This window comes from Melampsora larici-populina, assembly GCF_000204055.1.
Source record: "Melampsora larici-populina 98AG31 unplaced genomic scaffold MELLAscaffold_48, whole genome shotgun sequence".
NCBI classification, from domain to species: domain Eukaryota; kingdom Fungi; phylum Basidiomycota; class Pucciniomycetes; order Pucciniales; family Melampsoraceae; genus Melampsora; species Melampsora laricis-populina.
In genome coordinates, this window is record NW_006768812.1 from 426,743 (window position 1) to 445,637 (window position 18,895).

At 41.9% G+C, this 18,895-nt stretch overlaps 1 protein-coding gene across 1 annotated transcript; it reads right to left on the minus strand.

Annotated features, from left to right (window-relative positions):
• Positions 1 to 6,787: 6,787 nt before the first annotated feature.
• Positions 6,788 to 7,678, minus strand: MELLADRAFT_110895 (uncharacterized protein; the record flags this gene model as incomplete). Its single annotated transcript, XM_007415111.1, has 4 exons — positions 6,788 to 7,016; positions 7,055 to 7,203; positions 7,263 to 7,349; positions 7,478 to 7,678. The coding sequence occupies 4 exons, from the start codon at positions 7,676 to 7,678 to the stop codon at positions 6,788 to 6,790; spliced, it is 666 nt and encodes a 221-aa protein (XP_007415173.1).
• Positions 7,679 to 18,895: the final 11,217 nt, after the last annotated feature.

The window sequence follows — 18,895 nt, forward strand, 5'->3', positions numbered from 1 at the left end:
GTCTGATTTGATCGTGATTCATGAAAGAAAGTTATTGAATCAATCACACTTCATTTGCAGTCTTGAGTTGGATTTGATCACTCCATTTTGATTTCTTGAGATGAGATGACTGTTATCAGATTTACAATTTGTGATTGATTTGTTTTGATTTTTAATTTCCAATGATCGTTTGCAGTTTGATGAAAATTTAGTTTGATTTGATTGATTGATCGATCGATTGCAAGACTAGCTTGGATTTGGATTTGGATTTGGATTTGGATTTGGATTTGGATTTCTTACAACTTTTTACTTTTGTTTTTCAATCTGATCGAATTTCTCTTTAAAATGTTATCGTATGTAGGGTCTGGGTGGCAAGAGTGGCGGTGAAGATTTCTTATTCATGTGTGTTGTAACTTTTTATTTTGTACAGTAGGTTTCAAAAAGGTTGAAATCCAGAATTTGAAAAATCAACCCCTGGCCCGTGCACAGTGCAGCCCTGGGCCCAAAAAAAAACTGGCCGACCGGTTTTTTTACCCATGGTGAACCAGGGTAAACCTCATCTCGGATGAGGATTTGCAGCACATCCTCCAATGATGTGCTGATCATCATCCCTTTTTTTCGACCGTGTTTTTTTTCCATCGTTTTTTGGGCAAGCTTTTTTTTGCAGTTTTTCTGTTTTGGTTGGGGTGAACCCTTTCTCCCTCTCGTCGTACCGAGCTCATTGTTCCGTAATCCATTTTTTGATATTCCTTCCATCCCGATTCCATGTTCCAGTGTACGCTCAAACATGGCCTTTCAAGTTTACTCCGAGGCCATCAAGCTCCTCGCGACTCAGCTGGCGGTGGAGCGCGTGAGCCTTGAGGAGATCAATTTGCGCTTGCGAACAACTATCTCCCCAGTTTCAATTTACCGCTGGAAACGACTTTTCCTTCGCACAACCCGTGTCATCGCGGATTCAGCAACATACGAGGTTCGCGGAAGGCCCCTGACTTTGTCTAACGCCAACCTAGTGATCCTTTACGACCTTGTGGTTGATCGACCGTTGATCTACTTGGACGAATTGCAATCAGAGCTCCGCGATTTAACCGGTTTAGACATATCTCGAGCCACCATCACTCGAGCGATCCACACCCGCTTAGGTTTATCCCTGTTGATCACTCGAGGAGTTCATCCAAACCAATCACTTGAGGAAAGAACCGAGTTTATGCTTCAGGTCGCCGGAATTCCTCCTGAATGCTTTGTATTCATTGGTATGTTGTTCTTATTCTCTGTGTTCATTCATCCGACTCGACTGATTGATAACACCTGTTCACTTGCAGACGAAAGCGGTGTGGTTGGCCGTGACTCCGCTCAAAAACGGAGTTACGCGAAACGTGGTTCTCAGACCGTGCGCGATAAACGATATACCGAGTGATCCCATTGGACCCTTCTTCCGGCAGTGAGTGAACAGGGGATGATTTCTGGAACGGTCATCGAAGGGCCAGTCCGCCAGATTGATGTGGAGTTGTTTCTCAAGCATGATTTGGTAAGTTTGATCATTCGAGGCACTTCTTTGGTAATATGACTGAAGCTTTGGTTCCTGGTGGTTTTCTAGCTCCCAATAATGAACCCCTATCCAGCACCCAACTCGGTGTTGATCATGGACAACGCCCGAGTTCACCACGGAGGCCAAATTCTAGAGATGTGTCGCCAAGCTGGAATCCGAGTTATATATTTGCCAGCTTATTCTCCAGATATGAACCCGATTGAAAACACCTTCCATTGTACAAAGTGCAGATTGAAAAGAGAAGGACAATGGATGTTTGAAGCAGATAAGGCTGAATATCTCCTGTTACTGGCCGCGCGAGTAATGACTCGTAGTTTGTTGCAAAGGCTAATTGCCCATAGTGGCTACACCACTCGCCACTATTGGGCCCGGTACAACGCCCGTTTTGATGAGGAAGAGTAGGTGATTGTTTGGGTCTCTCCCGCTTAAATCAAGGTTTTATTTACTCAGAACATGATGTTGTTGTGATTCAAATTGCAATATATGTGTGTGTTTCGATTGTTTAGCTTTTCTTGTTATGGTTCCTTTGGAGATAGGTGTGTGTTTTCCAACACTGAGCGACTCTCGTTATGTTTCATTTGGGGATACATGTGTGTTTCAAGTTGTTGGATGGTCACTTTGGCCTTGATTTTCAGATATCTGTGTGTTTCAACTGTTTAGCTTGTCTCTTGTGTTTAAAAAACTTCTTGTCTTGCCTTTGGTTTGATTCTGGGTTTGCCTTGAGGGGTAGACTTGTATGGTCTCTATGTTGATGCAATTGATCGAACATAGACATATTTCCAATCTTGATTTGATGTCCTTTGCGATTGGCACAAGTGAGCTACTGAGAGGAACTCGCATGGTCCTTTCCAAACGAGTTGAACTTTCATCTTGTTTGGAACAAACATATATAAATTTCTTTGGCAAAGTTCTGATCTCAAACTCTGTGTTATGTTTGATCTGTGAGGTCTCATTAGAAGACATTCATTTCTTGTTGTGACCAATGTCACAGAGGAATGGCTGTGGCAAGATTATGAGCTATCAAAATGTTTGAGTTACCGGTGATGTTGAACTCGAGCTAAGATGTGAAAGACGATCCTCTCAATTGAATTGATCTGGTCTCATGTGAAATGTTCGGCTTTGTCTTTGCGTGGCTCACAGATAACTTTGAGAACACAAAGGACAAGTCTTAGATTGCCAGATCATGAAGGACGCGCGCACAACAGCCAAGCTATACAAGAAGTAGGGCACAAGCGAGGAATATGACGTAGTATTGGAGAAGAAAAAAAAACTTTTTAGATAGCCAGATCTAAGAGGACGCGCGCACATAAGCCAAGCAATACAAGGGGTACGGCAATAGCAATGATTACCACGTTATATTGGAAAAGAAAACAAAAACAAACTCGGGCCATAGCAAAAAGGAATTTACCAACAGACCAATTTAGGCATGTGTGGATTTTTCGGGGGTGAAGATAAAAAATTTTGAGGTGGAAACAATCATATACAAAATAATTGATCATGATGTAATGTAGATGTTTAGCCACTTTTTGGTTTGGAAAAAAAATAAACAGGAATTATTTTTTTTTGTGGAGGACGACTTTGACTTCACAATCTGGTTCAGAGTTATCTTCGGAGTCGGTATCGGGAATCACGATCAGATTCGCACGGAGCCTGGCCTCTTCCTTCTCAACAAGGTGGTGGTAGAAGCGACGGGCACTGTCCATCAACCTGAGACCCGTGCCAAAGTGTATGCCCCAGCGCTCCATGTCATGCGCGTTGAAGGCATCGGGAAAGAGGAATTGGTAGAAATTGAAGATGTTGTTCTCTTCGAAAGTTTCAGTGACATGGTCAACTTCATTTTCAGGGACGCCGGCGAAAGTAATGAAGTCATCAATCGTAGAGAAGTTCTCCAAGCGACGAGCCTCGGCGATTTTAACCTCAAGGTGCATACCCTGCATCTGTGCATAACCCCAGGGAGTAGTGGGCGCCTCGGTGGGGGTGTTTGCGGGCTTGTTGCGCTTAGCCGAGAATACAGGTGCCGTATGAAGCATCGAACACTTGATGCTTTCCCACTTGAAACCGGCGATCTTGGTTGGGGGTATGTCAAGAGTCACACCAGCGGTTCCAATGGCCTACGAAAGGAAAACATGATAAACAAATGATAAACAACACATTAGCATTCCATCATAAAGTGGAAACAGGAACAAGGACTGAAATGAAAGACCCATGACATACCAACAATTTGGCCCACTCGATCATATGCTCGAAAGAGAGATTCATGATCAAGGTGTTGTCTTGGGTGTTAACAACACGATAACCTTCAGCCGCGCTGTTGCCCTTTTTCTCGTGGTGGCGGACCAGCTCATTTAGGACGAGTTTGCGTTTGGGCACCGGGTCGGAGTGGGCAAGTTCATCCTCACAAGTAGTTCGGCCCTCGTTGACCGCATTGGAGGCTGCCAATACAGCATGGGCCAACGAACGTTCCTAAAGATAGACATATAATCAGCAAAAGACATTCTAAGTGAAAGAAGGTGGATACTTACCCCAAGAACTACCGCGGCGGCTTTCGCGGGATGCTCCATCGTGATTATGATGCCTGAATCGTGAAGTTGGTTCTCGCTAACAGCTTTGAAGAACTCTTTGAGATGGGCATTGAGGGTGACCACACAGCCTTTACCTTTTCCAAAGGACGAGTGGTTGAAAATGTAGACACCAACGGATAGCTGTTTGTTTGCGTTGGCTGTTTTGAATAACGCACTCATACCGCCGTTTGCATCATTACAAATCTTGTCGGCGATGCTCCATAAGTGTAATTTTAATTGGGCCAGCGAAGAATTTGAGATGTCAAACTGCTGCTTGGTGATTGGGAACTTATGAGCAATCCACTTGGTCTTGTGATTGGCCTTGACCGGACCGGTGGTGGCTTCCGGCATATACAAACTGAATTGGACCGTCAGATCATGAAGGTTCTGCGTAGTGCCTCCTGGCAAAGGCACTAAACAAGGTGAGTCAGGACAGTTTTCAAACCATTGGATTGAAAGACGACTCACCAGCTTGCTTATCCATATTTGTGGCAGTCACTATGATGGAAGATAAGTCAGCGCAGGTCCCAAAAGGAATGTGGAAAGATCGCTTACGAGTTTCTTCAGCCGAAGCCTCATGGCTGGAGTCAAACTGGACAGACAAGTCAGGAGATCCTATACCGGACGAGGTATTGCTTCCGTCCAGATTGGGTTCAATCAGTTTGCCAACATTGAGGACATCTTGTAATCGAGCTCTCTTCGGCTTCTCGGCATTCACAGGTCCCGGTACGTTGGAATCAGGGGAAACAGATTGGTTCGGACTACAAATTAAAACGAGTTGAAACAGTCAATATGACCATTCCCACATTGCCAAAAGAAACTAAAAAGAACAAACACTTCATTGGAAGCAGTCGGATTTTGGGATAGAGATCCGAGGGACTTGCTGTTGGACTTGGAAAGGGTTCTTTTTGGCATTTTTAGAAAGCGATATAAGACAGAGTTGTGATGATTGGTGGATAGTAAAAAGCGGAAATAATTGATTGTGAATTCTTTGACAAAGGCTGAAGAAAGATGGAAAGAGGTGTCCGAATTATAAAAGAAGACTGAATCGTGTCCGCCGTCGATTTGAAAGATGCCACTACCGCCGGCCATCGAGATCCTTCTCATTGGGAAAAGTCGTACGATACGAATTTGTCAAACTTCATGAAGGTTGTTGAGGAGCGGCGAGTTAGTGCAAGTCGCAGTTGGCAGATCCTTGATCGAGATAAGTTACTTGACAGCCCGTCCCTTTTTTTTTGGCCCGATACTGCGCGGCGCACGGGCCAGGTGATGATTTTTCGATTTCTGTGATTTCAACCTTTTTGAAACCTACTGTACATAATATTTTGCTCAAACTCATCCTGTCCCTCTCTTGATATCTCTAAAGCCAACGTACAAGATTTAACTTGTGCAAATATTTTAGATTCTAGATGTCTATCAATTGATAACTGTTTATCACTGAGGAGGCAGGAAAGGATGAAAGAATCTTATAGGTGTCCTTATATTCCATACCTTTCACAGAAATCCACTTGCCTCTGATAGTGAATGTGCTTCCAAAAGCCATACATCTTATTTCTCATTTGAGCTTGCAAAACCTGTGCAGATTGTCCTTGAGGGAAAGATGCACAGGTTAAATCACTTCCAAAAGTGCCAAAACCTACATGTTAGCCTTGAAAACCATCAAGTTGCAACCAATTCTTGAGATCCTAAAATTGGACCTCACAAAGTCGTTGCAATTGAGCAATGAGCAACTGGATTAAAAAAGTGAGTTACATTAAAGCCTCATAGTAGATGCCTGCTTGATCATGAGTCACTGAAACTATGTGAGGCTCGACGATAAAAACTCGTTTATCTTGACCAAACAATCTCTGTATGTGGTTTATCAGCCACTTTTGAGAAGATGGCTTGAAGAACCAAGCAAAACAAGCCCCCTAACAATATGTTAGTAATGACAAAGACTGGGAAAGTGCACCTGGTCCTTAATGTTATAGGTATGTGAAGTATGTAAGGTAATGGCCCTGACTTAACTAATGGTGAAGAGATTTTTACACTCAACGGTTTTGCACTCAAAAAGGAGTGTAAAAATGTACAGTGACTGGGTTAAAATACAATTTTACACTCCATCCGCCCCAAAATCTGGAGTGCAAAAAAGTAATGTGTAAAACCATGAGTGTTATTTTGTAACTTACCCTGCCAAACATTGACTTTTACACTTGATATTCTTACACTTCTGATGGAGTGCAAAAAAACCAGGTGCAAAATCCACTTTTGGGTGGCAAAACCCTAGTTTTGCACGCCAACTGGCTCACACACAATAAGCAGTGCAGGGGCCTGGAGGGCAAATTTGTAAAATTCCACCCCCGAAGTTTAATTTTACACCACAACAACTTAAACAGACAAGTGATAATTTCAACTCACCTTGCTTTGTTGTTGAGTGTATTGTGTGCTTTCAACTAAAGCACATCACCATGGGCAATGTAACTCTCTATCTGTCACTGTTAAGTGCACAATTTCCACCACTTAATTGGCCAGTTTGCATTTCTCAAAAGGCCGCCATTGAATTCATAAGACAGGAGCCAAGAATACAGAAAGAAGGAAAATGAATCCCGTGCTTACCCTCACAATCATGATCAACAGGAAGACTTTTTGTTCTGTATCCAACAGAAACAAGAACGTAAACATGAAAGACACAATCAAGAAGCATGAAATGAAAACAATATAACTAGACTCTTGCCACTTTTGGCTTCCTCCCCTTTGCCGTAGGCTTAGCTTTAACCTTAGCTTTGACCTCTATCTCCCTCTCAACACCTTTCTCTATCTCTAGAATTGGTAAATTGAGTTTGATGTCTTGAAGGCCCTCCCCTTTTGGAACACATTTCTTGAACTTTGAAGCTTGCTTACTCGCCTTGATCACATGTTTCTGAGGTGATGGAGATGGGGATTTGACTGGGCTCGAATCTGGTGCCGGTCGCTTGATACAAAGGCGTACGTTGATGGCACCCTGAGCTGGCTCAGTGAACTTGATCTTGTCTTTGCTGGCCCCGTCGCCACCGGAAGCAATTGGTTGTGATAAAGGTCAACCATTGGGATGTTCATTGGCTTCCAGACCATTACTGCAATGGTGATTGATGGCAGGACCTGCCGACCAAAGATTCAACAAATGAACAGTGGCAATCATGTGAGAGACAAACACTTACAAGTTGAGGAAAAGGCTTCCTTTGCCTTCTTAATCTTCTCTTCCAAAGAAAGCTCGTCCATTCAAAGGTGACCATCAACTGGCGGGCCTGCTCATTCAGAAAGACAAGGTCAGCAGTCACAATTACAGTTGAGATTAAAGTCATTCTTAATAACATACATGTTGATGCGAATGCATGCTTTGCCAAGTTCCCTATCTGTGTGGTGGTACACCAACATTGTCTGGTACAGCAGTGGGGATGTCTTCTTCACAAAGTTGTTCAATTTCTTCTTTGACTCCTTCTGAGTCCACGGCAGAAACAAAAGGTAGATCACCATGCGAGTCTGGATTCTTCTGACTAATCTTGGCTATGTTGGATTTGATGATCTTCTGTTCATCCGAGGTAGCCTTGCAAGAGTAAACAAGCCAACTAGTCATCGGTTGAGCGCCGGCGATCAAGGTGAGCTCTCTTCCAAGGAGTTGTGCGCAACCATCGTCCTTGCGATTGTCATAAAACCATACACCTTGAGCTCCATCAATGTGCCTTACCACCTTGCACCAATAGTGACAATAGCCCCAAAAGCCATGCAAGACAATGTGATAGGCAACGTCGTTGAAGGTGAGCGTGTCTGGCCGCTGCATATCCCCCATAAAGCTATCACAATCCTCTTCCTTCAGACCACCCGCGTTGGAAAGGTGAAAGTAGATGCTCATATTGTTCAAAGTGAAGTCCCTCATACAGTTGAGGCAGTTTGTTTGCACTATCAGTCACCACATGTGACTCTTCATTGTCAACATCAGGATAATCATGGCGGACCATAGCTTGCTGTTTGCGATTGGTTTGGCAGTTCAGGCAGCACCGTGGGCTGGTAGAGTAAAGGCCTTTGGTGTGCCATTGATATAGCAGATCAGTGATATCAGGGTATTGTAAGTTGGCATCATAGAAAAGGTCTGGAGTGATGGAGACCGAAGTTTGGGGGACCAATTCACAAGGTTGATGAGAAGGGCCCAGGGGACATTGATAGTTGCAAATGACTTGATAAGAGAAGTGACGTCCAATCAAACTTGGGAGATTTTGTTTGGTGGCCAGTATGTAAATGAGGAACAAATCCGCGGAACAGAAAGTATTGGTAACAAACAAAATGGCTGCAATTTTCTGGACGGCTGATTGTAATGACTTGAGGCCACAAGAAAGGACTGACTTGACATGAGTATATTGATGCAGTTCAGCTGAGGCCCTGGAAGAAAAGTGTTGGATGAGTTTGGAGGCTATTTCCTTCCCTTTACCATTTCATCCGGTCATCCACAAAGGTGGAAACGTTGGATAAAAGCTTTCTAGTGAAGCTGTCTCCCAACATCTGTTTTGCTTGCCGGGGTCGTTGCTGGCTGAGTAAGATTTATAAGAAGAGTGAGGGTTGTGGTTCACATTTGGAGAACCTGCAGGTCAACCGGCCTATTTAAGACAAATGAGCGCATTAGTGGTATCCAGAGGTCGTCCATCAATGGCTTCCGGTTTGCATCAGGTTTGCTCTTTGGACCATCCCAGGGTTTTGACCACGGAGGTCCAGTTACTCCCATGCTTGACCAATATGCCCTGACGAATGTGATTGAAGTCCTTCTTCAAAGACTCAGTGAAAAGTAGTAATTGCACAAATCCCTGCACAATTGTACAGTCACAGCCCCCATCTACTAGGCTCTGGCAGGCCAGAGATTACCTTGGCTTCATGAAAGATTCATGAAAGATTCAGAAAGATTTCAAACTGACTTCAACATAATATCATATGGGGCCATTTGCCTGTCCGACCACCAAAATTCCAATGTCATCATATGACATCATAACTCTGTACACACCTGCTCCAGTATTCACGGATCAAGAATATATAGTCTATTAAACTTTAGGGCCCGTTCGGTAGCGTTTATTTATACTACAGTATCAAGAATCATAATGTAGTATGCCTGTTGATACTACATTATTTGAAACAGAGCTTTGATACTACATATTGTCCTTGAAATCTCATTGGTGTTGGTAGAAGTGGTTCAGTTGGGCTTCAGCATTGGACAAGTCGAAGTTTAACATGAGTGTCATATGAAAATGAAGTACATTTTGATTATTTGAATGTGTAGTTTTGGATTGCATAATACATTATGATACCACAGGCCAAAACAGGCCGAACATGGTATTTGCGTTCTACATTTTTTTTTCAATACTACATTTTTCGGTGGTAAAATAAACGCTACCGAACGGGCCCTTACATGTAAATTGACTGAGTTATTGAAATTTGAAAAAAAAATCACGGATAAAAAATACTATTTTTGTACTATACATACGACTGGGATCTTGGATATCTTAAATCTTCATCAATATACATATAAAATAAATTTTATATTCCACTGTACAATACATGTTTCTACATATTTTATCTTTGCAGCCTTTGTCCAAAAGGCATATTTCTATATGCAATCGTGAATTCTACATGAGCAGTCCGATCTTTCCCTGTTTTGTTGATTCTAGGAAGGATATGAATAAATTGATTGCATAAACTTTTGGAAATTATTATTTACATGCATATCAGTCTATTTGTGCCTAATTTGGGCCCTACAATTTGTCACAATTTGCCTCAAGGTCAAAGAACTTCAGAAAATCCAACTTCTGTATATAATCCACAATTACATATAAAAATACTACCCATAGACAAAGGCTGTAGGGACCAGAAATGTGGAGAAACATAATGCGGAAAATATCATCAAATTTAATGTATATGTATATTGACAAAGATTGAAGATATTCAAGATCCCAGTCTTTTGTATAGTACAAAAATAGTATTTTTTATCCATGGTTTTTTTTTCAAACCTCAATAACTCAGTCAATTTACATGATAAAGATTAATAGACTCACTGTGAAAATTAAAGTTCAGCTTCTCAGACTCCCGTTTTATACTGCTCAGTGCTCATTAGTTCATCAGCCAGATAAAAGATGTTCAGAAGTTATATTCCAAACGCTCAGCAATAAAGGTTTTCCAATGTGGTTGCATCACTCCACATCTATTGTTTTCTTAAGTTCTGCCAGATTATGAATTGACTGCTCAGTAGCTTTCAAGTGAGTCCTCAGTGCCCACTGAGCTGCTGAGCATTTTCTGTTGATATTCTCAGGATTTTTTGGTGGGCTGCACACAAGTCATTGGTGGAATGCTCAGTTGTGGCTGGCTGAGCAGATTCTCAATAATGTGTTTTTGTATGGTGAACATGATTGACAAATCATTATTTCTAAAATCAAAGGCTCAGTTTTGGCACAAACTTGATTTGTGACACGTGTTGGGTCATTCCTTGTGTTAGGATTTGTTCTCTCTTGTCCTTGTACCCTTCCTACGGAGGTTAAGATGAGGAGTTGAATGAAATGTATGCCTCAGGGCATTGGTTTGATTGGCTTCTAACTTGTTTTCACCTTGCCCCTTTCTTGTTGTTGCAGAATTTATTTTTTGATTGGCATGAAGGAGTGCAAGGTCCGAGATCTGTTCCTCAGACAAGAGCAACACAAGGAGTAAGTGTGAATGGAGTGGTATGAATTCTTCCTTATTGGAATTCAGGAAGAGACTTCAATAGTAAATTGCCACTTGAAGAAGCGGTCTGTGATCTGAACTTACACAAGTGGGAGTCACTCATGGTGTGCTATAAAATTGAAGGGGATGCAAAGGAAGTGATTGAAGGATGCAGAAAGGGTTTCCATCAAGGTATACCTGACCTTACGTTAGGTAGCTTGAGATGGTTTACTCCAGGTAATCATGCTTCAGCAAGGTTGGCAGCTGAAAAGATAGCAAATACACTTGCAAAAGAACAACACACAAATCAGATCTTTGGCCCCTTTGAACATGAAGAAGTATTTGCAAAGCTTGGTTTCTTTTGGTCAAGCCCAATGGGTAGTTTAATAAATGGAGATGGATCCTTTTGGATTATTAATGATTTATCCTTTCTGCAAGATAATTTAGAAACACCGTCAGTAAATAGTTCTGTGGATAAGAAGGAATATGTCACTACTTGGGACAATTTCAAAGTTATTGCAAGATTCTTTAGAGACAATAAAGGAAATTACCTACTAGCAATCTTTGATTGGGAGAAGGCATATAGGCAGATCACTATACACCCTGCCCAATGGTGTTATCTCTTCATTCTGGATCTCAGAAAATGGTTGTGGCTGGATTTGCAAATCCAGTTTGGAGGAGTTGCAGGATGTGGTGTGGTTGGACGGCCGGCAGAATTGTGGAAGAAGATAGTGGCCAAGGCGTTCAAATTGGAATCAGTGTTTTGCTGGGTAGATGATAATTTATTAGTGAAAGAGGAAACGAATACAACTTCTATTAAAGATATTATAGAGCTCAGTGACAAGATGGGTGTGGCTTCAAACATGAAGCAAGTTCATGAGTTTGCGGAAGAGCAACAATACATAGGATTTATTTGGAATTCTAAGGAACAAACAGTGCGCTTACCAATAGAAAAATTTGGGGAACATTGTCTTCAAGTTGATGAGTTTTGGTACTGAATGCTTCATTCAATCTAAAAGCAGTAGAGAAGTTTGTGGGGAGGTTGGTGCATACAACATATATCGTTCCTCACTTGAAATGTTACCTTTCAAGTCTCTACAGATGGGAACAAGAATGGCAAGTAGGGGCAGCAAAGCGGAAGGTGCCAGGTGATGTTAGAGAGGACTTACTTGAATGGCAAAAGGTTATGAAAACTCTGAATCCTGAAAGGATTATATCCGACCAAGTTCCAATCAATTTGGAGTGGGTAGGTGATGTCTTGATGAAGGGTATTGGGGTCTTAGTTGGATCAAAGTGGGCTCAATTTGACCTGATAGCCGGATGGAATACTGTAGTAACTTTGAGAGGCAAACAAACTATTGCGTGGGCCAAATTGTTAGCAATTTGTTTAAGTCTAATCCGTATAAGTAACTTTCATAAAGTGAAAGGCAAGTCCTTTCTGGTGCTTACGGACAACACCACGTCTCAAGCGGCAGTTGATAAGAAAAAGTCCAAAGATGCCATGGTCAACAAAGAGTGGAAGAGGTTACAGAAACTCTTGAAAGACTTACATTGTGATGTAGTGGCTCATCGTGTGAAGACGGACGATAATTTGGCGGACCTGTTATCAAGGGGTAAAGATAAAAGATCCGTAGAGGATATGGTAGTGATTGAAGTGCCTGTAGACCTACAATCTTTTGTGAAACAAGTTTGTGAAATGAATAGTTGACTTGTTGTTGCGTTTATCCTGAGTGCCCCGGTGTCCAAGAGGGACGTGAGAGGCCCCAAGTGTGAACGGCCCCTAACCCAAGACTACCAATAAATTTGGTCCAAAAAAGTTTGCCTTGATTCCCTGTTTGAACCTGCTATCACTGTTGGTTCACTCTCAAACATAATCCCTAACTACAAAACACGGCTGATCACATTAGAAGGAGTTCTTGAAAGGAAGAGACGGAATCAATACTACCAAAGATGATTTGGTACAGACTTACATGAAAAATGGTAGTTAGTCAACAGCAACAATTAAACACTATAATGCCGGGGTCTCTAAATTAGTATTGTTTGCACAAGAGAAAGGTATCCTTAGGTCTTCTTTATTGCCAGTTGATCCAGAAGTGTTGTATCATTTTGTGGTTTGGGCAGGGCCAAAAATACCTGATGTAGTAATTGATCAAAATCCAGTACCAATTAAGTCCAGTACCATTTGAACTTACTTGTCAGGTGTGAAGGTGTGGCACCTTTTTCACAACTTCAAGTACCCCACAACGGAACACGCAGAATTGAAGCAATCCTGATGGCCGCAAAGAAGCTCAAACTTTTTTTAGAGCCAACAGTTAAGAAGAACCCAGTTTTAGTTAAACATCTCTTTAGGCTGATAGAAGTATTGGCAGAAGGAGATGTAGAGATTCAAGTGGCTTACACAGTAGCCCTTGTTGTGTTCTGAGGGATGGCCAGATCAGGCAAATTAGTAAAGTCCTCAAGTATCATAGATCAAGTAAGGGTGAAGGATTTGGTTTGGGATCAAAACAGGCGTTATTTGAAAATCAGGATTTGTGTGGCAAAGACAGTGGCTGTAGGGGAAATTTAAAAAATCCATTTCCAGTACCAACCTAATCTCTTGGACCCCCTAGGTGCCGTCCAACGTTTGATAGCAGATACAGGTGTGACAGATGATGACCCAGTTTTCTCGTACCAGAAGGGGAGCAGGTGTATCGTATTACTGAAATCTAGATGTCAGAAAATTTTGGACAAAGTGTGGCAGAATCAAGCAGGATGTAGACTTACAGGTCATTTGTTTAGGGTGGGTGGTGTGTCGTTGAGATGGAATCTGAACAGTCCCCTAGAGGAAATTGTGGCAGTTGGACGGTGGAAGTCAAAGGCCTACAAGCTATACATTAGGGAGTACGACAAAGGAGATTTGTTAGAGACAATAAAACTACTGGATGGTCTACAATGCTAATGAAAGTAATGACTTGGAGGTAAACTTACGTGATATCAGTTTTATCATGGAGATTGTGATTCATACTTAGATTGAGTAGGCCAATCGAGCCTTGAAACATTTGATGATCTGGTAGAATGCACTGACTAGGTGGGGGTTTGTTTGAGTATGATGTGGGTCACAGTAGATGGGCGATCACAGGCTCAGGACTGCACCCCAAGTCATGGGGGAAGCGCTCCCCATCTGCTGTACCGGTGGTCCTACCTCCCCCGGCCCCCTTCAGGGTCGCCCCCTCCCCAAGAGACTAAGAGTTTTTGTTGCGAATTCTCAAAGTCTGCCTAGGACTAGTTGTTATATTTTTGTCTTAGACTTACAATACAAATGATAAGCAATCAAAATGATAAAGAAAGAAAAAAGTTGTAGGATTTGCAACACCACCTCATAGATATCGCTGAGAGGAAGAGTGGATTACCAGGGTTGTGATCAAATGGACTGATAGTAGCTATTACATTTGTTTGTGAAGTATCAAAACAAGCAAGTAAGGTAAACCCTTTAGACTGCTCAATCTTTGCAATATAATCTGTTTTGGAAAATTTTCAGAATGCAGTACACCATGCTGAGAAAGTAACAAGAAGCCACCAGAAGATTTTGGAGGATAAATTTTCATTTCCAGCGGAACTACTGAACCAGCTCAATGCAGATCTGCAGGTATATGCAGCCCATGCATATCTCCCACCCAAACTGATTTTGAGGTCAATTTGATATTGAACTGACATTGATTTGAGATTGAATTGAGGTGAATGGAACTCACTGGCCTGCCAGTGACTAGTAAAACAACACTGTGAATTGACCTTGACATGCAACACAAACATTGGCTGCTGTAGAGACAAACCTCTCAGGTTCACAAGATGAGCCTGAGCTGGACAGATAGTCCTTCACCATTTTGGCGACAACATGGTACCGGTTACAATGGGCCTAATGTGCAAAAAAACAAAGAAACAATCAGAATAAGCTATTTTGATGACCGGAAATAGGTCAATCAAATACTCACCACCCACCACTCCATTGCTGAGTTTAGGTTGCTTAGATTGTAAGCACCGTTTTTCTGCCAATTGCAACCATGCAGGTAGTCGGTGAGTTGGTTGTCATCACCTTCATCCTTGCTGTAAACATTGGAATAGGATGCGTTTGAACTGGATCCTTGCGGTTGACTTCATGAAGTACCTGATTTTCTGGATCCCTTGTGTGAATTCTTGAGTTGATAAGCCTTGAATTGTTCATTAAAAGTCGCGTTGGCTTCTATTGCTTGAGATGAGGTCTTACCAAATAATTGATCCCCAACCCTTGCTTATACGCCTACACAAACTGATTTGGACACCTTTTCGACACATCTGGAGCTATGTCAATGGCTGTGGTCAGGTACTGGAGCCCAGGGGCTCAACAGCCTATACCTGAACTCATATCGAACTCAATAATTCAAATCATCCCATATTGCGTTTGTTTTGTTCCAATTCCCCTCATTTCAATATCTTACTTCTATTAATATAAACTCGCAATAGTATACAGACCATCATCTCTATTTTTTAAGATCAATTTCCTATCACATCATCTTTTAGTTAGACTATCTTACACATCACACCCCCTTTCAAAACAATCAAATATCGACAAACACCTCAAGAATGTCTTCTGTCACGTTGGAACATTCAAAACAATATTGCCAGCAGACCGAAAGACCGGGCACGATTAGACCTTCTCCTGACTCATGTCGCCGTATCTCAATCGACGACAGCCATTCTAGTGGCCAGTCGCCAATTTGCCAGAAGAGGAAATCCTGTGTCGTTGAATCTGAAGATGAAGGTTCAACTGCTCCAAGTCGTCAAAAGAAACACAAGTCTAAGGAAGCAACCCCCGAGATGTTGGATGATTCCGATACTGAAAACTCATCACCAATGGCTCACCGACGATGTGAGTGAATCATTAGCTTGTTCATAGTTGTTCATAGTTGTATCTATTTTGTTGGATGTTTCTGATGTTTATATGTTTTGTTTTTAACTATATATAGAATCACGACCGAGCCCCCCTTTCCTATCCGTGCCGATTTTGTAAACGGAACAATGATGATTTGGTCAGAGTTAGTCTCAGCAACCTGACCGGTTATCTTTGGGTTCACCGAGATGGCAACACTGCTGCAGGTCAATCCAACGTAGGCTGTCCCGGAAGACTTGTAGCCAAAGAGAAGGAGCCCAGTCTTCAGATACCACCATTGGTTGCTGAAAAACGAAAGGCCCTGGCCAAGTCTGGACCAATGAATGCTTATGTTACCAGCACCACAAGCGTCCCCTTCTCAAATCTGACCCTGATTCAAATGGCGTGTGTATGGCTTATTCAAGAAGCCCAACCCTGAACTAGAATAGAGCATCCTATCCTTTGCGGAATGATCCGCTACCTCAGGAAGGACACACATTTGTACGGTTGTCGATGGGCTGCTGACGAGGCCAAGCAATTGAATCTCTCTCTTAAGGAGATGGTATTTTCAGAACTCAAGGTATGTGATTATCAGTTATTTAGACTTTCTTTCATTACTAATATTATGTATTTCGTTTCTCAGTCCCTCAAATCAAGATTTAACCTTGTTCACAATGGCTGGACCACCAAAGGCAACCAACGTGCCTTCATTGGGGCCTTGGTTACGTTCGTGGACAACAAATGGAAGTACTGTGTTTGACATCTTACTCTCAAAGTTATTACCTGGCACCATCACGGGCCTTGGCTTGCCGAGCCAATGGTAAACATCCTCTTTAAACATGGATTGTACAAAAAGATAAGTATCTTTCAATTTGGTTTGAATTTGGTCTTTTCATCGTAAACCATTCCACAACACGTGCTGACATCTTCTATGTTGTAGCACATGTTATGTCAGACCACAGATTCTGGGTCCAATAACAAGACCATGACCCAAGAAATGGACAGACAGTTTAAAGAACAGGACAACAATGAAGGATATTGATGGGACCCGAATACAATGCATATCTTTGTTTTTGCCACAAACTTGCATTGACAATCAATGCAGGTTTGGCAGCACTTGGGGTTAAGGCGCCTCCACCTCTCAAGGCAAAAGATACTGACCAAGCAGATCATCTGGAAATCCTCAATGGAAGGTTCAGGTCTCTTGTCAGAATACAATCGATTTGACATTAAGGTTAGACCTGTGTGCTTCATGTACCTGGTCAGCCTTCAGACCCATTCCCTCTTGTCAATATCTTGTCAATACTTGTACCAACATCAATCAGCCACTTTTGATGAATTTGACAAGCCATCTAATCTCACACTTGTATATATCCTGCCAGGAATCTCTTTGCAATAATTTTTCTTGGGCAAATCCCCTGTAACTACCTATACACTATCCACAGTGAACTTCGACTACATCACTGAAATTCTAGGTTCTTTCCTTTACAAATTTTTGGTTGAAACAATCAAAATTTCTGCAAACCTCCATTGGTCACATAATGTATTCATAAAGGTGCTCTCAACTATCATTTTGTAACTTTGACTTATCCTTGAACTGCCCGCATAGTTCCCTTGGCAAGGAATGTCCAAGGAGTCCTTGGCCGATGGCCCCCCTTGAGGAAAAGGGCACCCAAGGAAAACCTCCAAGACAAATTCTGGCCCTGGCCGTTGCCTCGGACTGACTCCTCAGATGGAGCTTGCCTTGGTGTCAAAATCTGAGGACTCCTCCAATTTTTGCATCCAAGGCAAATATGCTAGCTGTGTTTCTTCCCTTCCTCAACTCACTTTCAAAACTTGACAGCTGCCTACTTTTAAGTCTTTTCCTCCAGTTCACAATGGATCTGATATTGAGCCAAAATATCCCTTGTCATCGTGTTTGAAGCTGTATCATAAGCTTCATGTTGATCTATTCCAGCAGATATGGTATACCATGGGGTGGCTGGCAGGTGAGTGTCAGGTGAAATCCCCCTCTGCAAGTAAGTCACAACACCTCCACCCAATGCCACACGGATTGGTCTACAGGTGAGACTCAGGGTGGCCAACACCTGATATGATCACATGTCCACAAAGTGATGGCTCACTTTTCCGTTATATGAGTCTTCTCACCTGATGAACAGGTGAGTATTCTGATCCAAAAAGGCTTTCACCATGACCATATGAGAAGTTTCACCTGATGAACAGGTTAGAAGTCTGGTCCAATGGCTCATCCGTCCATTGGATTGGCATTCTCACCTGTTCATCAGGTGAGAAGACTCGTATGGTCATGGTGTAAGCCTCTTTGGACCATGATGAGGTGAGAAGTATCACCTGTTTGTGGTACAAGACTTCTTGTATGATGGAGTCTCCATCAGTCCTCTTTCAGCAGCTATAGAAAGAGAGCTGGTCCTTTATTTTTGTACAAATCAGGCTGGATTTTGATTTTTTTGCTCCAGCATGACGTTCTAAAATTGCATCCATCCAGTAATAAAACAGTAATAAAACAATAAAAAACAAGGGAAAAAAATAAAAAAACAATGAAAAAACAATGAAAAAAAATAAAAAAACAATAAAAAAACAATAAAAAACACAATAAAAAAAATAAATGTCTGGTGTCCCTCTTCTTCTTTTTTTTTCTTTTGCATTTTGTTGACATTTCTTCTTTTTGTCATCACATTTTTGTTTCAAGTGCTTGCCTTGAGCCTTGGGTATACTATTGTTGATGAAAAGGAAAATTCAGAAGTGCAATGATGGTTTTCATTTGGTAGGGTCAAATCCAATGTTCATTCTATATTACTTTATCACTTTATAACAATTATATGCTTTTGTTTTTCATTACAATTGAATGCTTTTGAGTCCACATGACAATAAGATGCTGTTGTTTTTAAAATTTTATGTACAAAATGTCCTACTGATTTAAATACTTGCTCTGAATGAAATAAGATGAATAAGATTCAGTTTTGGTTCAAAAATGAAATGTTTCAATGAGAAACAAGCTCCGAGTCCAGATTTTCAGCCTCGATAGCGAGGATGAGAAATGTACGCCTCCCACATGTCCATAGCCATGCGGTCTCAAGTATCGGCGGCCTGTGTTTGAAGATGAGTTGATGCCGCATGATAGGCAGCCATGGGTTCATTCTGCCAGCCTTCATTGGCTTCATCGCTGTTATTACTCTCCATAAAGAAATCCCCACCGCCCTACATAACAATAATATTGTG